Source organism: Xiphias gladius, chromosome 7 (genome assembly GCF_016859285.1).
Source record: "Xiphias gladius isolate SHS-SW01 ecotype Sanya breed wild chromosome 7, ASM1685928v1, whole genome shotgun sequence".
Classification (NCBI taxonomy): Eukaryota; Metazoa; Chordata; class Actinopteri; order Istiophoriformes; family Xiphiidae; genus Xiphias; species Xiphias gladius.
The window spans coordinates 16,697,603-16,722,326 of NC_053406.1; the positions used below are offsets into that span (position 1 = coordinate 16,697,603).

The 24,724-nt window shown below is 41.2% G+C and overlaps 1 protein-coding gene across 1 annotated transcript; it reads left to right on the forward strand.

Moving 5' to 3' along the window:
- The first annotated feature begins 8,891 nt into the window (after positions 1–8,891).
- bmp16 (bone morphogenetic protein 16) lies at positions 8,892–19,204 on the forward strand. The gene is made up of 3 exons (XM_040129909.1): positions 8,892–9,370; positions 14,798–15,171; positions 16,583–19,204. The coding sequence occupies exons 2-3, from the start codon at positions 14,805–14,807 to the stop codon at positions 17,656–17,658; spliced, it is 1,443 nt and encodes a 480-aa protein (XP_039985843.1). The 5' UTR covers positions 8,892–9,370; positions 14,798–14,804; the 3' UTR covers positions 17,659–19,204.
- Positions 19,205–24,724: the final 5,520 nt, after the last annotated feature.

A 24,724-nucleotide genomic window follows, 5' to 3' on the forward strand; every position in this document is an offset into this window, starting at 1 on the left:
CATCCCTCAATTTATTTGCATTTATGGATATTTACCTTTGATCTGCTCTCATATTCATGGTTTTTGATTTACTGTTATGTTGTTGTGATGTGTTAGTGATTATCTGTATATTGTTATTCCCGTTTCCTTCCATAATCTTACAGTTTCCTGCCTCTCCGCCGCAGTAGCTATAACACTTTTATATGTTTTATAGGTTTGAATAATAACAAAGCATGATTACTTATTTTTCCATATATGTTGAATTGTATGCATGCCTGTAGAGAAATTTGACATTTCTGCACATTTAGCTAACCTGCTGTGCATTGACCAGAGGACTCTAGGTTACACTAAGAATTAACTGGCATTAATAAACTGTAAATGTACCAGTTGAACACTATCTCTATTTCCCCATAATTAGCATTAAAATGTAGCTCTTTCCTGAAAATTTCTAGGAAATAACTGAGAAATAACTCGGAAATTATGGACCAGTAAAAAAAGCATTACACCTTTTTTTTCTTCATTGCACTAAGTTGGTTTTACATAATGAGCCAATATATACCAAATAAAAACAAAGCTGATTCGAGTATTGACAATTTTATCATGTGAAGTCAGAAAATTAAAAGGACTTTGTTTCCAACTTCTGAAGGTTTTTGCACATACAGGACCTAGTTTTAGTTAGAGTGCAGTAAATGCTATTTATTAAACTTCTGGAAATTCCACTTAAGAAATGCTCTAAGGACCCAATTCTGGAGCAAAAAAACTTTTCCTCTAGAAGTGCAGAATATGACTCATTTATCAAGCTACTTAGTCCTACTTACAGTGAAGTGTAGTGGTAAACTCTCAAGTGATCACCATATTAATCATGTGTCCTCAGGTCAGGGATACAGATCTTGATCCCAGTGAGACCACCTGATTAAATAAATGTTATATAATAGACACGTGGATTTACCTTACCCTGGCTACATGGTTTGTTCTTTTTTAACAAAAAAAAGTTATTCTGCAAAAGCATTTAGGATTTCCCTGTTTTACGAAATGAATTAAATGTGTGGAAAATCTCTCCTGTAGCAATTAACAAGTGAAATTAAAAAAAATCTGATATTATTATGATAAATAAATAATATTAATAGGGATTAATAATAAGAAATTGGTTGAAATGGAAACAAAAAACAAACAGGAGATGGAAGGAATGTGCTGCTGGTAGAAAAGGTGCCTCATAGAAAACGTATAATAAGTGTAATTTAGCACAATGATTAAGGCAACAATGAAGCTGCGTTGTGATTGCGATCAAAAGCAAAGCTACTGCTGTATTCTGAAAAGTACCCTATTCTGAATTATCTTGCTTCAGATAACATTATTCATCATGATTAATGTTATATGGTACAATCATTCCAAAACAAGTCATAGAAGGTGCAGTTCCCCCTCTGTCTCTGTGCTGCTGCCATCTAAGACCCCAACAGGCTACTCTTAACCAACTTAATAGACCTCTGGAGCTCTCCTTACAGCATGTTTGGGTCAAAAGACATTTTCTAAATAGCTTTTACTCTTAGTTTTTTTTTTGATTGTTTAAGTCCAAAATGTCCCTTTTAGCAGTTTGTCTTTCTCGTGAAATGGCATTAAGTGATAGGGTTGAGTTTAAGTGACTCAGTGGGCAGGAGAGAGGGTGTGAGGTGATAGCATGAGAAACAGACAAACACATTCTTACGCACACACACACAATAACATACACACATTTATTCCCAACGTTTCTCTCCAGAAACACTGACCTCAGGGCGAAGGAACGAAATCTTATCGCTGCAAAAAAAGCAACAAAAAAAAAAGCAAAGCGTCAGACCCTGTTTGTGCGACTGTGTCTGTGTATAGTCTGTCAGTATGTGTGTGTGTGTGTGTGTGTGTGTGTGTGTGTGTGTGTGTGTGTGTGTGTGTGTGTGTGTGTGTGTGTGTGTGTGTGTGTGTGTGTGTGTGTGTGTGTGTGTGTCTTTGTCTGTGTGTACATTCATGCAGGATGTGTGGCCATTTCAGTGGAGTGGATTTCTTCATGTGAACATCTAATGAAATTTTGTCTTAGTCTCCCTCTCCTTTCTCTGCTCTCTCTTCATTCTGACATCCATTTGTCCTTTTCCCAGCACGCAACACTCACAAATCATCCGTCTTCTTCTTTTTTTCTTTTTTTTGCAGTGTCATTCCCCTCTAAAGCCCACACTCTGTCTAAAGACAGCAAAGAGCGTCTAAGTATTTACTGGAAGAATCTACCCAGCAGCCTTAACACTTTTCTCATCATGTTGATGTGACTCTTACTGTTTCAGCTCTGGCAGATATACAGTATCTGTTTATATTTATTATCCAGCTGTGTTCATCTCGTTACTACAAATTCCAGTGTTTGACAGAACAAATAAAACAGCGTGGTCAGATTTTATTCAGCTTTACTGTCATTGTACACAGTAGGTACCAGTACAGCACTTTAGCACAAATAGTGAAAACAGGGGTAAAAGTGCATATAAGTATGTATAAAGATAAAACAATGTACAGAAAGTGCAAAAAAGGAGTAAAAATGAATGAAGCTCTGTTATGTCAGTAGTGTAAATGCAGAGTGATATAGAAAGTATGGAAGGACCATAAGTATATAAAGTAGAATAAGTGGTCATGGTATAAACATGTATAAACAACAACCAGGTGTGTAGGGATATGTAGTGTAAAGGAAAACAGTATGTACAGTTGACTATGGTCAGGGTTAGCACTGTCCCATTCAAGTGAATGAAAAATTGGTGTCAGACTTTTGGACCCCACTATAAATAGTATAAATTAAATTAAGGGAGGTGCTAATACAGTAGCAGCAACAGTGGTATTTTGAAGTATTCAGTGTCTGGAAACTAATTTCTGAAAACATTACATGCAGTGGAGTATCATCAGCATATAAGGCGATATCGAAGGAAGCTACCTGCTGCCCTTCATTTTTGTACAGTATGAAAAAGTAAACAAAATGTCTAAGTGAAATAATCCATCACTGTAAGCATAACATCTTCATATTGTTTTGTCAGAAATCCTCTCTCCTCATTTCATCATGTCGAGTTAAGTGTTTTCACTTGGACCTATGCTTGATGTTTTACCTGTACTGACTTTCTGATTGGATGAGTGAGCAAACATGGAAAATGTAGAATGGCAATGGTTAGGCTGCCTGCTGTTTTATGCGAATCACCACAGAACAAATTGCCGGCATGGCAACCAATGGTCTGAACTAGTGAAATGAAAGTAGTGGAACTGTTGGCAATTTTATGTTCGAACAGAACTAGTTTTTTACATCGTTTTGTCCAACCACATTGGAAATCAAAAGTGTTAACAGTTGTTCCCAATGGCTGCTCTTGAAGGCGGAGTGAAATGGCGGCCATCGTAGAGGAGGGGCTTTATATACTGAAGTTTAAATACAGGCACAACGATGCACATTTTCAGACAGTCTCTCCTGGAAGACATTCATAGTGTTGCTCCTGGCTCCTCTCTCACCTCCAGACCAGTGAAGTGTGTGTGAAATGGTTGGACACAGCCCCTCTGATCATATAGTCAGTGTATATTTTAGAAAACACAGGCCAGCGAAACATGCTGGCAGCTTTATAGATCGTATACTACATTAGAGGTAACTAAGCTGCATTCAAGGCAGATTAAATGACCAGTGAACACTTTTGATGATTCTATTAGACTGTTCCACACCTCTAGATAAGCCAAAATTTAAATGTAAATTAGATGCCTTCTTGAAAAATGTTTTATATCATACCTGTTGGGTGTCTTTGTTTTGTCATTATTTTAATGTATATGCTGTTTGCGCTTCATTCCTTGCAGGGTCTTGAGTCAATAGTCTTCACAAAGAAATAATTCATCTGACCCATCTAAGCCTTACAGTCATTTCCATTCTTCTCAGTGGGTTATCAAGCTGTTCGAAGTTCAGTTTGTTAAGTTCTTTGACAATTATAAGTCAACAAAAAATTCAAAAATGCGAAGCATTTCACTGCAAACAAAATGGAGGAAATCCAGACTTGGTAAACAATATGAGCGACCAACAATTTGCATCTTTCTCTTTGTGAAGTCTACAAAGTTTCCTAGTTGCACATTGAAGGCATCTAGAATAATTTAACTTCATTACACTAACACAATGAAGGTAAATGTAAGGTTATCACAGAAATGACTCTCCCGCGCTTCATGTTTATCATTCGGGCCATTTCATGGCGACACATCGATCACGTTAAGAGTTTGAACATCAATCTTTGCTTATTTTTCGGGCTGTTGAGCTTTTTTCCTCATGACTCACTCTGTTCTGTGACGTGCTCCTCTCAGGAAAATTTGATTTTGGAAAAAGACTACAGATGACCCAGTCATTAAGCTTCATTGTTTCCATAAGTTCTCCAAACAACACTTCACATTATGTTGACAATTGTGTGACGGCACTCGGTGCTATTTGTCATGTTCAGTTCACCTGCAACACAACAAAACCTTTACATGCTCACAACACCCAATAGTTGTAAAGTAAATCATCAGATCCATTAATTTTAACTGTTTCCATGGTTCAAAGTGAAGTGATTTTCCCAGTCATACTGATTTACATTAAGAGATTTAATAGCTGTGCTTGATTATGTAGAAAAACATTTGACTTTAAAATAGTTTCCAACTGCCATGAATGCGTTCAACTGTCCAGATAAAAATTATTATTATTCAGCATTTTATCATTTTATGTTGTACACCAACCTCATAACGCAAAATACATATGTAATTTAGGAAAATAGCAGCTGCTTCAAGTTTCTCCTCCTTCTTTTGGTCACATTTGAGCTTTAGAAAAGTTACTATGGACGTTTTTGAACGATGTAAAAAATGTTCACAATTGAAATCCATTGTCATGCCAACATGAATTGAAGGTTATCACAGCTGTTGTTCTATGTGAAGGACAGAGCAACCAATTTTTAACAGTCTCAGTCTTTTCAGGGCCTCAGTGTTTGATTCAAAAGCTGTGGCAGTCCTTATGAAGTTAATATGGCAAACGTGTTTGAAAAACTTTTGCCTACCTTGTCTGTCTGCCATTTAGTGCAGAGCAGGTAACACATAGTTGGGTTTTTATACCTTTTTTTTTTTTTTTTGCTGAAAACAGCTGCTGCAGTAAAGCTGCAGGCCAGAAAACCCAAAAAATTAGATGAAATAATTTACTCCGTAGAGACGATAGCAAGCTGCTGCGTTGGGTGATAACCCTCTCTGGTTTCATCATGTCTAGCAACCCCTTTCACATCAAACAATCATCTGACTCATTGTTGATTTAAAAATATTGACAAGTGCAGCTTTAAGTCAGTGGCTAAAAGAAGTCTTATCAGCAGAAACAGTAATATCCAAAACATAAATAAAAATACACCTGCTCCCAAAAATACTAACACACAGTTCACTCAAGCTGCACTCAATGCGCACTTTTCCTAATTCCACATCATAGCGATATTCAGAGGTAAGTGTGTCCCACAGTGCACCACAGCCTACTGCAGCACACCAGTCCAGTTGTTGGCGGAAGTATCCTTATAAGCTGGTTTTTCAGACCAACTGAAATCCACAGATATAAGTTTATGACATGTTGGATTCAGTGTGGAATATTGCTATTCTTTTCCAAACACTACAAAATGATGGCAGAACCTCACCACACCTACCAATCTATTCTTCTCAGTGAGATTGATAAGATTAATATTGTGTATCTGACACTGTCAACATAAATATTAGATTTGAAGAAATGTTTTCCACAATTCAAAATTTTATCAGACAGAAACTATTCAAAATAATGTGTTATGTGTCTTTTATGTACAGTGGACCCACATGCTTTTAGATAACTCCATTTAATTACTTTATTAATTTATTATTATTATTATTATTATTTTCCTCCTCTGAACTCCTGAATGTGTGTTCTTTACGGTCATATGATTGTAACTGTTATACTGTATGGTTGATCCAATTTATTTTTTCCTACAAATCATCTGAGCTGGTTTGTGCCATGTACAGTACTTGTATTTTTTGAGTGACGGGATTTCACAGTGAGCTCTGATAAACCTCCAACTGCTTGCAGTCTTGATGGGCACATGGCAATTACTGGAAACGAAAAAAGTAGGCACTACTCATGAATACTGTCAGTGTTCCTCTGAGGTCGTGTGTTGTGCTGCCTGAAGTGATCCAGCCTTTTTTTGTCTTGTTATCCTGCCTGATATGCTTGCTAATGTTTTCCTGTAGATTGTACACTTGAACATAAAGACAGGTAATCGTGAACACTCTATCATAAGAACAAAATTCATGGCCTTTATTTCCACAAATATTTACCTTTGAGTGAGTATCAGCAGTCATTTTTTTCAAGTGTTGAGGAAGCAGATGTTTAGCTGAGGACAGATAATTTGGATTGTTTGTAATGTGGATATTTACTACACACACAAACATGCAGTTGATTTGCTATGAGGTCAAGTCACCATCTATTCAGGTTTGCTGCTCTTCTTCACACCACCACTGAATGACTGATGCCCATGCTGATCAATGAGTAAATTATGTTTGACAGTGTGCTGCAAGAGGAAAGGGAAGGAAAGAGGTAGCTGAACAGTCAAAGCAACCTCCTCCTACTCCTCCTCTTCCTCATCCTCTCTTCTGACAAGGCCTCACTCTCTGTGTCCATGGAGGGATGGAGCAGTATGGAGGTGGGAACACTGGGAAGCAGGACGGATGGATGGCTTGTTAAGAAGGCGGTGAGGTATTACTTTAAAAGTTTCTCTCCACCCCCGTCGGAAGTCAGCAGGACAGGCAGCCGACGGCTTTTCCAGAGGATGGGAAACCTGGAGGCTGGAATTACTGCTCATTTGTAGAAGGCACTTAGTGAAGCCTGAGCTGTGGCTCCGCTATGATGTTTGAACCCTGAATGGCCTTTGTCCATTTTTACACACCAACTGCCTTTATGTTTCGGACTTTAAAGAACTATGCGGGTGATTTTTTGGCCTGTTAACCCTATAACATACACTTTTCACTGTCCACCTATGTAGCTTTGTAGGTTGGAAAAGAAATCATATTGAAGCTATAAGATGGCAAAACTGTGTGAAATATTCAAACCCACATTTAAATTCTTGTTGGTGAACAACAGCCGGGTGCAGTGGCTTCCAGTGGTTTCCCACTGCCTCTACTTTTGGTGCTAAGCTAAACTAATTGCCTACAGGCTCAAGCTCAGTATTTAGCGTATGATATGAGATATGAGAGTGGTATCTTTTCATCTACCTCTCTGCAAGAAAGCAAATAAACAGATTTACCAAAATATAGAAATATATCTGTTATAATAAGGTACATGTGAGTCAGAGCCATTGTGTCCTGAAATATCTCCTTATACCACGGACTCAAGAACAAAATGACATTGAAAAAGAGCGAGTCTGAGACCTACATACACTGACTGATAGCGAAGCTGATGGTGTGCTATGTTTGGAGATAGCAAATGGCAAAAAGAACTTGATTTGTATCTACAGTGATTCTCAACTAACCCCAAAAGCAAATTTCTGTTTTTAAACCCTTCCTCAGAGGGGTCAAAGGTCAGAGTCAGCTGGAGCTGCAGGAGGTGACTTACTCAGGGACTCATGGTGGACATTTGCTGACATGAGGACATTGAATTACCATGAAAATGTTCAGTTAAATGCTTTTCTCTCACGTTTGTACAATGAATTGACAAAAGCGTCTTCAATCTGATAGCACTGAGACTGTCACGGAAAGCTCCGCAATGATAAAAACCCTTTCCACAGGCAAGTGTGTGTCTGTGTGTGTGTGTGTGTGTGTGTGTGTGTGTGTGTGTGCGTGTGTGTTTCGAGAGCACAGCCAGTGTGTGTTTGTGTTTAAAGTTGCTCTGCACTGGGACAATTACTCAGCCTCGGGATGAATGAGGTCTGTGGATGAGGTTTTTGTGTGTTTGTACGAGAGCGGACAGGAAGAGCAAGTGGAGGGGACAGAGGGGAGGAGCAGGGTGACGTGGGCAAGTGATTCTCCAGATGAGATCTAATATGTGAGACGATGCATCCTAAAGAGACGTTTTCTCATGGGCCCAGCCCATGAATACAAATTCAACCCCCCTCCCCACCCAGCACTGGAAGGACAGATGCACCTTGTTTCAACCCATAGTGGAGAAGTACAGCCTGCTTTTTCCTTTTTTTTTTTTTTTACCTCAAAGTTTACTTCCATCCAATCACAAAACTCAACTGTGGTGACTTCATGGCAGCTCTTATGAGTCATCCATTCATACCTTTGTCTTGTAACTGAATCTGTTTGCTCATCTTCAGTGCCATGGGGCCTCGTATTTATAATGACGGAGCGAGTGTCTGCGAGCATGTTGGCCGAAACGTAAAATGGTGCCAACGAAAAGCAGCAGGTGAGTTTGTTAAAGGAGGAAATATGGAAAATAATTATTCTGCTTCTGTGTGCTGACCTCAGGGTTTTCTAGACCCCATTGTATGCACATTTGTGTGTGTGTAAAGGTACATGTGCATGCATCTTTGAAGACATGCTTGGTGTTTGTTTGTGTGTGTGTGTGTGTGTGTGTGTGTGTGTGTGTGTGTGTGTGTGTGTGTGTGTGTGTGTGTGTGTGTGTGTGTGTGAGAGAGAGAGAGAGAGAGAGAGCAGCCTCTAAATGTACTGGGACCAGTCTTAGTGACATCACTATTTGGGAGGATCTAAGTGGCCAGGAAAGTCAATTAGAGTTAAACTGAGTTTACCAGCTGGACACTTTGTATAGCATAGAAAAAAAGCAAAAAAAAAAAGTGTGTGTGGATGTGTGTGTATGAGAGAGAGAGAGAGAGAAAGAGAGAGAGGAAAAGGGGAGGAGATACAAAAGGGAGGAACTGAGTGGAGAGGAAGGGAGAGACACATAGTAAGGAGGTTTAGTAACAAGAGGGAGTTGTTGCCGGTTATACAGCACAGACAGACAGACACAACTAATTTTCCTCCTGCAGCTTCCATGCACATTGGCAGTGCCAGTGTGTTTTAAACAAGCAGGGGTGGAAGTGCAGGCGACAGAGAAAGGGAGTTGCCTACTAGCAGAGGTCAGGCAGGCAGGCAGAGGGGAAGCTGGTGGATGTTTTTAAGAGTTTGCTTATCTGACACTGACAGCAGGATGAGAAGCTGAGTGAGGGAGCAGAGAGGGGAGAAAAATATGGAGCGAGCAGATTTACCTACAGTCCATTTACATAGGAGACATAGGAGAGACAGGCACTGGCTGCTCTGAGGGGGTGAAAAGAGTGAAGGCAAGAAAGGAAAAGAGTTAAATAGTCCACTTTGTCCATTCTGTCCAAAGGAGAGGGAGCGAGAGCAGAGGGATCGTAACACTGGAGCTCAAGGATAAACCATGGACTCTGCATACATCCCACCACACCTGGACGTGAGTACTACATCCTTATGCCTTTCACACACAGTCTCTCTCATACACACACACACACACACACACACACACACACACACACACACACATCTGTCTGTCAAGCCACAGGCCACAGGAACTGCGCTGCTGAAACCATTAGTCACCCTGGGGAAAAACGCACACACACACACTCATGCACATGCATACACCGCTGGCACACTGTGTTGCTCAATCAAAATCTTGTCCGGTAAGCAACTTGTCCAAGAATAATGTGTACATTATGAGTTCAAAGAGTATAACGTAACTCACCACCGCTGCAACACACACAGTCTGAATTGGCCCTCAATGTTAACACTCAGCAGCTTTAATGTGAAAAGCAGGAGTGCGTTTTTGTTCTGTATTCCACATCTGTTTAGCTGTCAGACTCACTACAAGAGCAGTCTCTGAGCTGTCAGTAGTCACAGGTTAGATATGTCAGTATTTCCACTGATGCTTTTGCAGTTTTGTGCCTCAGCGGGGCCTCCTGTTAACCACAATGCACTTGTGATACCTAGACCTACAGGCATCCCTGACCGAGACAAAAGAGATTACGAGAAAAACAGGAGCATGAGGATGACAGAGATAAGTTGTAAATACATGGCAACCTGTTGATGTTAAGCTCAAGCTCACACGCGAGACTAAAGCCAAAACACACTGTGTTACTGTGTGTGTGATGATGTGATACCTGATCAGTCAAGCAGAGCAGATTACAGTTATGTTGTTTGATCAGGGAAGCACCAGATTGACTCCATGCCTGAACGTCCGGTAAACTGAACCTGTGTGCGTGTGTGTGTGTGTGTGTGTGTGTGTGTGTGTGTGTGTGTGTGTGTGTGTGTGTGTGTGTGTGTGTGTGTCTAAATCTATTTCCAGCTGCTCTTACATCTTTACAACCCAGTTTCTCCACAGTTATATGTTTTGGCGTGTGTTTTTGCGTACATTATCACTCACCCTGCGTGGCAGTTAGCATGTGTTGAGGCCCTATACTGTTCTTAGCTTAGACACGTGTGTGTCTGCATGTTTGTGTGTGTGTGTAACAGAAAACGGACATTTGACGTCTGGGTCATTAGCCAGCTAATCGGTCCATCTGGGATGAATTAGAGTGCTGTTCTAATAGAGTCCAATAAAATCACACAACAGCCTACCTGGAATATAGTTCTAGTGATTTCATCTGTCACGCCTCAGAAAGCAGAACCACAACTCCACTCACAACTGTTTTGGACATTTTTCACCCCACCCCCATTATATATTAACTCCACAACTCAAAGTCGTGCATTAATGACCAGTTAAGCATGGGGAATATTGTGCAGTCATAACCCCACAGTTGATTATACAGACTATGCCATGCATGCTCAGTTTATATGTTACAGTGGAAGGGCTGCAGTGGAAAAAGAGCGGCAGTGAACACAGATGTGCCCTAAGAAGTGTTCTCAGGTGTGTATGTGTACACTGTACATCACATTTGGGCTCATGAGGCTATCCGATATGTCATATTTTCAAGTATCTGAGTAAGCTAAGAGCGAGAAAATAAACCCCGTGGCATGTACGCTGCATGTATCATGTTCTAAAAGAATGAGATGGCAGCACAGAAAAATGAGAGCTGGAAGGTGGAGAGAGAAATCAGGGAGAGCAAGAGGAGGAATTTGGGAAAAGAAACACGGGAAGAACAACAGGAAAGGAAAGTTGAGGGACCAGGCGTAACATGAAGACAGCGGCGGTGGATAAATCAGCCGACTGCGGTGACACTCCGGCCCTCTGGCCCGGCAACAGTCCGCCGCACTCTTCCGCAAAAACACCATTCATTTAAGGCATAGGAAAAAAGAGCAACATTTATGGGGGAGAAGGAAAGGGAGAGAGGGAGATAGGGAATGGGAAGGTGATGCAGAGAAGCACAAAAACACATAGTGTATGACAGCATAGAGGACAAGGCAAAAGGACAAAGTTCAAGGAATGCAAAGAGGAAGGACGAAGGGGAAAGGGAGCAGGGTTTGAAATAAACAGACAAAACGAGAAGCAGACAGAGAAGACACCAGAGGTCAGAGCTTTTAATCAGCAAGTTCAAAAAGACACGGGGCAGGCTGGCGACGACACTCGTCTGCCGCGCGCCGGGGTCACGCTACTGTCTGCTCAGGAGGTCAGGTCACATCTAATATGTCTAATAGGCTGAGCTGCATGCATGCACACAGGGAAAAAGAGGCACAAACTCTGCTAGTGAGCCTTAACCCTTCATCTCACTTTACCCCTGACCCATTCATCATCCCGCTCTCCTGCTTTATCCCCCAGGAACATTTCATTAGTCCATGTTCATTCCAGATTCATGACAAAGAGGAAAGAAATAAAAAAGTCAGAGATAAGGAGGAACTGGGGGGTATAATCATAAAAATGTCAGTTTTTCTGGATAACTGAAATGAGTCGACATCAGGCTGGGTGGCACCCTGATGCACATGACACATAAGGATGCTAAATTAGGCCTGGATCCTCTTTGTCTGGTTTAAATTAGATAAAACCAGTCATAATACAGACACCCAGGGATGAGAGGGAGGCTGTATGTATGTATGTCAGAGTGATATAGGGCAAGCTTGCCCCCATTTCTCTCTTTTCGTCTGTGTTCCTCTGCCCTCGCACAAGCTGAGACACACCCTGCTGTGTGACGACTGAACCTTTGAACCTCAGAGTCACCTGGGTGTTCTTGTAGGTGAGGAAAGTACAGGAGAGTTTTACAAGCCTCCACAGTATATGGGAGAGAGACTCTCCAGCAGAGTGCCTAATCTGTAATTGTCCTCTGCTGCGGTGCCTCAGGTAAAACAGCCCTGGGTGGGGCTGCGACAGTGTAATGGATGGTTACCAACAATCCCACGCTTGGAAGTGGCTTGCTTTCCCAGGGTTGCCCTTTGAACCGCTTACAACAAGAAGAACGCACATACACCCAATCAGACATACAGAAAAATATACACCACTTCACACCTGTGACCTCTTTTTAACCCCTATCTGGAATTGTGGTAAGATTAGCAGTCATTACAGTGTCATTATGTGTTCACTCAGCCATAAACACCTCTGTTATCTCGCTGTAGAGGGCCCAGTCAATTCTCTGTCCCTTAGAGAGACAAGATAAAGAGATAGAGAAGAGAGATATGTGAGAACTCCACCAAGGAGGGACATAACTGCAAACTTAGAATTCTTCTTTGTGAACATGACAGACAGGAATCGAGATACACCTACTTTTGAAAAAAGATCATTCATACTTCTCCAGGCAACCAGGGCGACAATGGCTACGTGATTATTTTCTATTCTTCCCTATTGTATAAAAGTGCAGTTCATTGGCAGTTCAGATTGTCCTGGCCCTGACTGGTCAACAGGTTTTACTCCTTAGCTCTGACCCTCTCACGCCTCATCTCAACCTCTTCAGGTCAAGAAGGGCCTTAACTTGCTGGTTTCTAATTAGTGGCTCAGTTATTAACACCTGCACTACAGAGTTGCAGGGTGTTAGCTAGGTCATTGTGGTAATTGTGTGACCCTTGTCTGTGGTAATGTTCCCGCACTGAGAATAGTCCTAGAAGGGAGATAAGCTGATCACTTTTTTTAAGTCATCTGAAAGGGGGATAACTCTCTTCATTACACAGTGAAGTTTAGCTAAACGAGCACTGGTGTGGCATCTGTGGGGCTTTGGTCAGACTTTATGATGCAGGCAGGGACAGAATACGGAAATAATTCTGCTTCATAGGTGCAAATAATAAGAACCCATAGAGGGGATTTTTAGGTAACCAACCGAGGTTAAAGAGGAACCAATGTACAAACCACAAAAGTTGAATATCTTAGCATATCTTTATTAAGAACAAACTGAGTGATGGAGCAGGGATGGATTACTGGGAGCATGGCATTATCACTGCATGCACAGTTAAAGTCTATTTTAACTTCTTAAGTAACAGCCCATTATTATCCTGTGTTGAATCTGTTTCTCCACACAAAACACTAAAGAATATGTTGTGTCTTGATTTTGGTAAGGCATTGCGTTGCACACACACACATTCTACAGTACATGCAATCAAGTGGCACACACCTGTAGACACATTGGCACACTTTAACTCAGTTAATACAAGCTTTTCAACATTGTTTCAATGATAATTAATTTGAATTTTAACATCAACATATTGCATATACACACGCTCCAAAGGAAAAAAAACATCAGTGCATGGCTCATAATTTTCATACCATTCATAACGGTAACTTTCCAAAATGTCTTGACAATATACACCAGTCTCTCCAAAGCAAAACAAGCTGTCAGTCCCTTTGTCCTATAGAGGGAATGTCCATATTCTTCTAGAAGAGCGGTTATCATCCTGGCCTGCAGAAGTCCAAAGTGCAACGTTAACACTGTTGGACATAGTTGATCCAAATGTAAACAAAAGTATCTTACCACCAATAAAATTCAGAATAGAGGCTTTGAACCTGATATCAGACTGAACTGAAAAGGTGTTCCACTACAAAGATCAACATTAGACAACAACTATATCTGAGTTATAAATGTTGTCTGAGTAATTTTTTAAAACAATGTAAACTGCATTAGGTCTGTATTTTCTATTACAATCAGTTGAAAAACACCCAAAAGGCTGATTTGGCACCAACAGATAAAACTATTCAATATTAAGTGAATATACCTGTAATTTAGGGGAAAGTTAATTAGCCCTTGGAATGAAAAGATTTCTGTCTTCTTCACTCACTCACACAGGCACAGTTATAGAGAGCTACTGAATTTTTTAATACACATTGTCCAGTGGTTTGAAAAGGAGATAGAAGGAAAAAAATCTAGTTATCTGTCATTGGCAGGCCTCTAGAACTCCATTACATGTCACCGGAGTCCACAGCCTTTTATTAATACTAGATGTCTTTCATACACAGCATTATGATCTCTTTCGCAAACAAACACACAGCATGATTAAGTTACAGAAAGAGACGAGTTGATTACCTAGGTGTCCTAGGAGATATATGGGCCTTGGGAATAAGAAGCTTGCTATAAATTAACAGAGAAAAAACAAAGTAACACTGTTTCTATCACCAGGAGTAACAAGCAAACAACTTAATGTGATTATGTGAACAGTAAACTTCTTGAACATATGCCACAAGAAGGCTGAAGACTAATGAGAAACTAGTGTGTCCAGGAAGGAGAAGACATAAGCATGATATACAGAGTCCTGGAGCATCTTGAAGGAACTATCTCTTTTGCAGCTTTCTCAACCAATTTCATATTGTGTCATTATATGTTGTTATATGTTTTTCATTCTTCCTGTATAAAACATATATCATGCACGAACACAAAAATTTAAAGCAGCAACATTTATAAGTACAGAAAAGTGCTGTACAATCTGCCTTGACAAGAAAATCTTTTTTGTCCATCCTTTCTTCTACCCTCCCCAGGTCCACCATGTTCCCTGCTAACCTCCTGCTCCTCATGGTCCTGCTGCTACCTCAAGCCTCGTCTGGTCGCCAGGGTGGAGACACCAGCAAGATTGACCATGGCAGGGTGTCCCCCATGCCAACTTCCTTGTTGCACCCACCAGCCGGTTCCCTCCTGGAGCCCAGTCTGGCTCAGACCATCCAGAGTCTCCTCCTGAGCCGGCTGGGCCTGCAGTCGCAGCCCGACCCTCGGCCTGGAGTGCCAGTGCCCCGGTACCTCCTGGATCTTTACCGCTTCCACCAGCAGCAGTACCATCTAGTGGAGGACCCCTCATTTAGCTTCCCCAGTCAGCACATCCAGCAGGCCAACACCGTACGCAGCTTTCACCACAATGGTAAGCTCACTGAAACATCAAGCCATACTGTCAACCTATTTTATTGGATTAAAATATTTGGATCATAACTGTTTGAGTTGAGTTTGACCTTTGAGGCTGTTTACGCATTCTACAGAATTATTTTATCAGCCATAGATGAAGTATAAAGATCTTAGTTACGACAGTAGCTAGTAGTTGTTTGTTGTGATTCACCATATAACAACTTAAAGGCTAAATAAGATCAAGTCCTCTTAGATAGATGGGTTGTCACAATCCTAAAGTCTTCCTCCAAAATATGTGTGAGAGCATGTGTAGATATATCTCACACTGGACTCTGCACTGCACTTCTGATCATGGCTGGATTTACCTGTTATGGCGCCCTGGGGCAAACATTTGCTGTTGGGCCCCCACTGAATCCACCACCTCTGCACAAGTACCAGGTCGCCTCCAAGTTTCCAATTAATTTCAATGCACCCAGCTCTGGAATAATATTTATCTCTTTTCAGTTTGTGACAATTTCATCAAACATTTATTAATTAGGAATATGCACTATGTGAGGATAATACAACTAAAATGATGAAGCTCTTAAAACTAGGTTTTGATACAAGGTCCCTGAATCCGATGTTGAATCACTGAATGCATGATGCTGTAGGAATATTGGACCACGTAAGAGCCTCCAGTTACAGCATTCATGGCAAGAAAATGCAATTCTGTAGTCAATTTATTGCCTCCATTCAAATCAGTTTATGCTCTTATTATCAGCAGCTTGGCAACTAGCTAAGACTGAAGACGCCTGCTTGCCAGGACTGTTTGCTCCAAACTGAGAAAGTGATCAGCCTTTGAAAGCAGAGAACACCTGAACACACCTGGAGTCACTTAATTTGAAGGTCACCTCAGGGGTAAATTGTCTATAAGCCCTGGTTTTTTGGGGTGCAGCACAGAGGGAATTCTACAAGAAATGCCCACAAAATCAGCTAATGATTCAAAAGTTGATATTAGTTGATGTTGTACTTTAGTGGTGGTAATTACCAAACAATTTTGGAATTAATCAAAAACCAAAACTATTTGACATGCAGTAAACATGAGGCTTTTGGAGGGACGAGGTCCTTCCTTAAATTTAAAGTACCAACACATCTTGGTATAAATGAATGCTTGTAGTGGTTCGATTTACTTGGGGAACGTGATATCTTCTAGCAAAGGGTAAAACTTGGAACTTACAGTGTCAACATGAGCTATCCCCACAGCTTTCTATCCTGGTAACTTAATTTATTTGCTGATACTGGTAGATAGTTTGGCAATTTTCCTGCTTTTGAGATTGTGCAAGAAAGATCTGGCAAATTACAAATGTGACTAATGCAACTTCAGTCAGATAAAATAAGATTAAACTACAATGAAGTCCCATACCCTCTTGTCTCTCTTCGTCTTTTCTTAGAGCCCCTAGGAAACAGTCCCAAAGCAGAGGATCATAAGAGGGTGCGCATCTTCTTCAATATCTCCTCCATCCCTCAGGATGAGAGGTTGCTCTCCGCTGAACTTCGGCTCCTCCGCAGTGACAGAGCCTCCCTGGGCCCCGGGCCCCACAGACTAAACCTATACCTCTCTGAGCACCACGAGGACCTGGAGCCCACCCTGTTGGAGACAAGGTTACTCACCACTGGCCTCCAAAGTCATAAAGGAAGTGGTTTCTGGGAGGCTTTTAGCCTAAGTGCAGAGCTCCTCCATAAGGCTCTTGCTGGGAGTGGCAGCCTGGGCTTCCTCCTGGAGGTCAGACCTGAGAACAGCACCTCCTCGTTCCCTGACCATAGCCTCTCTTCTGCTGCCAGCGAGGAGGAAGCAGAGAAGCACAGAGAGGGACACCTGAGGGTATGCAGGTCTGTGGGTCAGGGCGAGCATAGCTGGGCCCAGGAGAGACCCCTCTTGGTTACATACAGTCATGACGGGCGTGGAGAGCCTTTAGTCAAACATGGCAGGAGGACCACAGGTAGCAGCCAGAGGATGAGAGGGAAAAAAGGGACAAAAGAGAGGGCAAAGAGCAGCAGCAGGGGCCGCAATAGGGACCAAGCCTGGGTAATGGGCAAAAAAGCTGTTTATACAGTGCCAGGTTGGGGGGGTGATAAAGGTGGGGTCAGTTGGAGCGAACGTGGAAGGGTGAAAAGAAATGGTGGTCGTGCTGCGAAACTGAAACGCCTTTCTCGTAACAGATGCCGCCGTCATCCTCTGTATGTAGATTTCAACGATGTGGGCTGGCACAAGTGGATCATTGCACCCAGTGGCTATGACGCCTTCTTCTGCCTGGGAGAGTGTCGCTTTCCTCTGGCCGACCACATGAACTCCTCTAGCCACGCCATGGTGCAAACTCTGGTAAACTCAGTGAATGGAGCAGTGCCCCGGGCCTGCTGCGTCCCCACCTCCCTCAGCCCCATCGCCCTGCTCTACCTGGACCCTCAAGACCGAGTGGTGCTGAAGAATTACCAGGACATGGTGGTGGAGGGCTGTGGCTGCAGGTAGTGGGCTAGAAAACTCATGACAGAGAAATCCAGACGTGGATGGAGATGCATTGAGTGAGAAGACAGAAGCATGAAAAGGCAGATGGCGGGAAGAAGAGACTGTAGAAGCTAGCTAACTGCAAACAGTTAGAGAGACTGATAGAGACAAATGTGGCAGCATGAGAAGGATGAGTGGAGAGGAGGGAGGTAAGGGAATGGATATAGCAGCTAAATCGTCATTTTCAGGAGCAAGAAAAGTGTCAGACGTAGAAAAATAAAGAAAAGAGTGAGAGGAGACACACATTATTTACCACACAGCAGGATAAATTATTTGACAATAAGGCAGAGGGAGAAGTGCAAGCAGAAATATGGTCAACACAGGTAAATTGCCAGGAAATACTTTTTGCTTTTTCCCATTTAGCGATGTTGTAGCTGTGTAAATCATCAACTGACAGGCTACTCGTTGTCTCATGAGAAGCCAGTGCTTTAAAATCAAAAGGTGTCTATTCTATATTCAAGTGTTTGCCACTCATCTCACTCTAATACAATTGTCTGACGGACACATTCACATGTGTTTAACTGTTGTGGAGGGGAGTCGAAATGGTAAACAGTCAGATTAGGCAGTCGTGGACATGCATTTTAAGCTCTGGAGCAGAGTTTACACAATTCTGTATCTTTCTGATGGACGTACTGATGATCAGCAACATTGGCAATATGATGATGGCACCAGCACGGCATCTAAACTTCGTGTGACAGTGTTGTTTCTGCAGTATTTAAACTAAGAAGTAGGGTGCATCTGTTTTTATGACAGTTAACATAATGACAGACTGTCCCTTACAAGCACTCCTACATCACAAGCTATTTAAAACCACAACAATAATGCTGAGGAACTATTATGCTATTGTTTGAATGTACTACTATCACTATTATTTAAAAAAAAAAAGAGACTTTTTTTTGTACATTATTTTGCAAACGTGAAGAAAATCCAGGTGACGGTTGTTTCGTGATTATACATAGTTCCACTGAATGGCAGTTCTAACTTAAATGACACATTATGTATTTAAATAACAGCAATATGGTGTATTTAATCTTGAAAATATTTAAGATAACTGCACTCAACAAAGCATACAGAAGACTGAAAGCCTGCCGTCCACATGAAGTAAGTTATGGTAGCTTTACATCCGTACAAATGTTCAGTGTATTGAATTAACAGTCTGTGCTACTTCAACGTCCCACCTTGTCATTAAACACATTTTGGTGTTCAACACATGATAGCAGACGTAAGTGGTGTTGCCTTTAAAAGCTCAACTAACAAGTCAGTTGAAAGCTCTATGTATTGTAGCTACTGAAGTGTGTAACAACGAGTGTCTTTGCTAGCCGTGTCTGCATGTGTCAAGAAAACAAAGGAAGGACTGATATTAAAACTGGGACTTTAGTGCCTTTCAAACAGGGGCTTTAATAGTGTTCTCTGCTGAGCTTAGTAATTGTTTTTCAGTGTTGTATTTTTCTTTCTAAATGGAAATATTTAAGCAAAAGCTTGTAAAATGTTTGACAATATACCTCTAATAAACAAAGCAAACAGCACCAACTGTCACGACCTTTCCTTTACATCAACCATTTTCTCCTTACATATATAAGTTTTTCTTCAGCGTACAGTTGATTTATTGCCATGTTCAGGAACAAAAAAGGAAGCCAGAGCTCCCACAGAGAGCACAGATCTTAACAGGTTTGTGAATATGATATCGTAGCTAAGAAAGTAGCTTCAAATTCACACATTGAAACAGCTGCGAGTTTGAGAGCGAAGTTTAAATGCAAGGGGAAATGTCTTCTCTCCACTGCACATCTTCTCTGACAAAACCAGGGAATCACTGTTTCACTTCACTCTATCACCCATGCACAGCGCACACACATTTCTGATCCCAGATATCACATCGAGGCAGATAGCAAGAGAGACTGAAAGAGAGAAAGAAAAGGTAGCGGTCATTCCTCTGCCATTCCTCTTTCGCAAATGCAGAGGTCAAACAAACTCAACGGTGTCTATGGCCTCCATATTCCTGCGTGTTTGAGAAGAAAAGACCCTTCCCTCTCAGCTACCATTGGATGGACCAGGTCACTGCAGCTTACCAGTGAGTGAAGCCCACGGCCTGTAAGGGGAACACCAGACGCAAGGCGTGAATTGTTTGTGCAAGGTACAAAGAAAAAACAAGTGCTTAAAAGGAACTGGTGCTTACCAGTTTTCAAGGTACCCTGTGGAGTTTTTGAACATTATTAGAGCTATGGAGCTTAAGTCTTTACAAGTGGGTACTCACGTTGTTTGTATCGTACACACACACACACATACACACGCGCAAGGACGCACATGCATACGCACGAGCATGCAGTCGGTGCAATTGACCTTCTGCTGTAGGCTTCAAGGTATGCCACCGACTGAAAAAAAAAACTGACTGAAGAAACACAGTAATTCACCAAGAAAGAAAAAAAGACTGCTAGTTAGTAAACGTGATGTAAACACAGGATGTACAATATTTTATACAAATCATCCTTGCAAATGTTTTTTGAGGAAGGAAATGTTTGCTGGTGAGCAACACTGAACGTGCACATAACTTTTGTTTGTTTCCAAGAAAATTCCACGGGGCACCTTTAATACTTTGATACTTGCAAGTGGTCATAGATGAATGACTATCTCGGTGCTGGACTGGTACTGGTATCTTGTTGAACTGCCTGCATAGTCTTTGTTTAAATATTTTGAACTTCAAGCATACTTAATCTTAGCAATGTCTTGCCACATTTATCTAAATTGTAAGTTGTCGTTTTAGCATAAACAATAACTGAAACAAACTTGCAAATGTGACCGGTGCTGGCTCCTGTTAACGTCAGAATGCAACTGGATGTGCATCATAGAAGTTCATGCATTTCAATTCAATTGAGCTTTGACCGCAAAACCTGGAAGAAAATCTGGGCAGCGTGGACCACTATGCCCAGGAAAGTGTTTTACATTTTCTTTTCTTTGCTGGTTTTGTAATTTTCTTTTAAATATTGTCAAGATGTAACCTGCGACCTTGGCCGATGTGTGTCTATCAAAGAGGGGACCTCCACAGCCTGCAGTGGAACAGTCTGTGTTGACCAGACAGTGACAGAAGCAGTCCAGTCGAAACAGGACGCAAACCAACACACACACACAGAAAACGAGGTATGTTGTAAATGTGGTAGAATGAAGCACTGGGCTAGAGATTGTAGAGTCAGGAGTGATTGTTACACACCAAATCAGATAACTAATAAATAAATACTACATTTATTTAAATTTATTTTGATAAAAAAATTAAAATCTGAGATGTAAACAGGAAATGAGTTTTGCTCGGAAGGTTTGAGGTTGCGAGTTAGATTCTTCTGAGACTCGGTGAAGTTTGAAGTCCAACACCCAAAGTGAAGACTGAAAAGCGTGCAGAGAGAAGCTCTCAGTGTAAAGGGGACATGGTGGCGTGGTGGGGTTGTTCGTGACCTTAACACGCCAGTGCTGCAGTGTCTGGTTTGAATCCTGCCTGTTGTCGGTACCTGGAGCAAAACCAATCCAAGGGGAGGAGGCTAAACATTTTGCCACAACATGGATGAGAGTTTTGAGAGAAGAGTGTATATATATAGTAAAGTATAATTTTATTACATATGTCTCAGCAGCGGCACTGTCCGCACAGGCAGCCTGGGGCCTTCCGTGGCCCTGTGTCTCTTGATTATCTTCAGAATATTGGTCAAAGCAAAATTTTTGTATCATGAAAACAATATAATTATCCATTAATCCCGTGTTTTATAGATATACATTAGCCAGGGTCTTTCTATCAAAGTCCCTTCTAGACAATTGTTAAAAGAAAATTACAAAACCAGTTTTGCTGGTATATACTATATATAAAAAATTTGGATATCAATAAAAATGTAGTATTTCTCAGACTATCAGCGTAGTCCGACACCGACAGTGCACCGTATGTAAGGTAGGAACGTATGTTTTTGTGTGTGTGTGTGTGTGTGTGTGTGTGTGTTGGGGGGGGTACCAAAATGCTGGACCTCAATTAAGCCTTAGTTTATAGGACTCTGGTTAGAAATAGGTTTATGTTGGGGTTAGGTGTTCAGTTGTGATGGTTAAGGTTAGGGAATACATTAAGTCAAAGACAGGTCCCCGCGAATACAGTAAAATAAGGTTTTATGTGTGTGTGTGTGTGTGTGTGTGTGTGTGTGTGTGTGTGTGTGTGTGTGTGTGTGTGTGTGTGTGTGTGTGTGTGTGTGTGTGTGTGCGTGTGTGTGTGTGTGTGTGTGTATGTGTTTGTGTGTAAAGAAAAGCAAAGAAAATAAAGGGTAGAAGATGTAGGTGAAGATGTGCACATAAGATGTGTCATCTATCATGTTCATAGATGGTGCCTCGGCTGGTTTAGCGCCAAGCACATTTCGTCTCATGGGCTGTAACACGTTGTGGTTCACTTATTGGTTGAGCAATAACCTCTGACCTTTTTCCTCCATGACCCATGCTCGCTCTTCCACTTAACCCATTCTTTATTCTATCTTTCATCCTTCAGCATCCCCTTTACAAATCATCGCTTTTATCTCATGAGATGAGTAATTATTGATAAGCCCTTACCTCTTAGTTCATACACTATTATATGTAAAAAAAAAACAAAAAAACTGAAAATATCTCTGTTCTGGTCATTTACATTAAAGGAGAATTGTAGTTTGTTACAACTTGCAGATCATATCTACTTTGACAATATGGGGATTTATTCAAGGCTTGTATGACTGTCTGACACGTGGATTTTATGCCCTTTTTTGCCATATTATCACTGGGAGGAATGATGCAAAAATAGGGATGTATGAAATCACAGTTTCCCCACCTTCGGGGGAATGACTGCCGCATCTTGCAGCCATTGTAAACTCTAAAATTTTAAGATTTCAAAGTTTCCAAAGATACCAAATATTTCAGGCTGAAAATATTGGGAGATGTGTATAGAATGATGCTCGAGACTTCTAGAATATTTCTATTTGATGCAATGGTGAAATCATTAAAAAAAAAAGTGGACATTATAGGGTTTTAACATTCACTCAGTGTAAGTAGCTTCAGTCAAGGGCTGTAACAAGCTGATGAAGAATATATGGTGGATACTGTCAGACTGTGGATTTGAGCATTTATTGCAACAGTAAAGTGGCTTCGAAGGGGGAAATTAAAAGAAACTGAATGTTAAGGGGTTTGAAGGTGTGTGGAGGCTGCTATGTGTTGAATTGTTTTTTTGTTATGCACAATATCACGGACACTTCTGATCAGATTTCGTCTATTCTTACTTCTTTAAAATGGTAGTGATTGGTTCAGAGGTAGCTTACATAAGTTTATTGTTGCCTTCTGTTTGTGTTTTGGGGTACATCATGCAGTGGAACAGAGAGAAACAGGCAGCTCATCACACCTTGAACTCTCCCATCATCAAGGCCGAACGCTCACCTCTATCTCATATCTATGTTCAAAACACGTTAGGTCTTTTCTTCCTCTCGCAGGTGCTCTGGTCATGAATTCTTAAAGGTGAAGTTGTGGAGCACAAAGACGGGATATGACCAGGCTTATCTTGACTGGTGTGGAGTCTGTTTGAGGCTGAGTAGCAGCGGCCTTGACCCAGTCAACCGTGCAGGGAACACCTTCCCTAAATCATGTAGAGAAGCTGTGGAGAATTACTCCCTGTGTCAGGGCCACACTTCTGACCAGGTGTCTGGATTTATCTGTGATATACCCCAGATAAGCAGGGGGTGAGCAGGAGGGAGTACAAATGCCTCGCATTACAGAGAGTTCTTCCCACAAGGAGCGGAGGCGGTCTGAGGGATATTAGTTAATTACAACCAGAGTGCTGGTACACTGTAAAATATAACAGAGGAAATTAGTGGAATTTCTCCTGTTAACTTAATGTATATATGTAAGTTTTGTTAATTTCTAGTTAATTAAATTTAGAACATATAATTTGAATTTTCAGACTGTTTTAGGAATTAGAAGCATGAGATGTTCTAACGTGAGGGTTTTTGACTTGAAATGATGAGTTGAATGAATGAACTGCAGAAAATTCACTCGACTCATTAAATTAAGTTTTTAAAGAAACATAGCTGGCATACTGACAGGCTTCTTAGCATGCATTGCTTGACAGTTAAAACTCCCCAGAGATTCTCCATTTTTGTAGCTTGAAGAAAACAGCCAAGATGTAAACTTGTTATGTGTCTTTAATACATGTGTAGGTAAGTCATTGTTGTTTGTTTTCATAATAAGGAAAACAATGTTAAAAACGATGACGGTTAGTACTGAATTCAGTTCCTCAATCCATACACTCACAATTCAATAAAGTCACTAGGAGCAGCAACACGTGTTGCCTCTGTACTGATTCTGGTACAAAATGGCTTCACAGCTGCAGCAGTGAGTTCTTCAAGTCAAATGAAAACTGACTCTTTAAGCTGGGAATATGTAAAAGGACATAAAAAAGTCTGCCTGTAATGACTGTCCCTGTAACTAAACACTCAAATCAATCTTTTTCAAGTTCAGTCAACTTAACACTGTTAGCTTTAAATTTTTTGAAAATAATGTTAACATACTTTTTAAGCTCGGTGAACTCACATTTTTAAGGCAGCACAGTGCATTTAACAAAATTTAAGTATGTACAACAGAAAATGGCACAGCTAAGGCCATAGCTAATTCAACTTCCCCACTCGATAGAGTACTGGATGTGTTTTTCCCCGCTCTGAATTACTATTTACATTTTCCCTTTTTGAGGATGTCCTCCATATTACTCTGCCTGGCGTTAGACGCTCACATAACAGAATATTAAGCTCTGTTATTTCTGCTCTGTTTCTCGCCAAAATGCACTTTGGGAGATGTAGTTAACCCCGTCAGAATCGGGCTGAAAAAACCCCGCTCTCCCGAACTGTATTGTCAATATTTTAAAGTGTGTCAGCAAACAGTGCAACAGTTGAACTTTGGAGCATGTCCCAGATATTCAGTATCATATATCACCAAAAGCAGTTGAACGCGAGCTATTTCATACATGGATGGCAGGCGGGGGGATTGATTTGTGGTTCACTGCAAC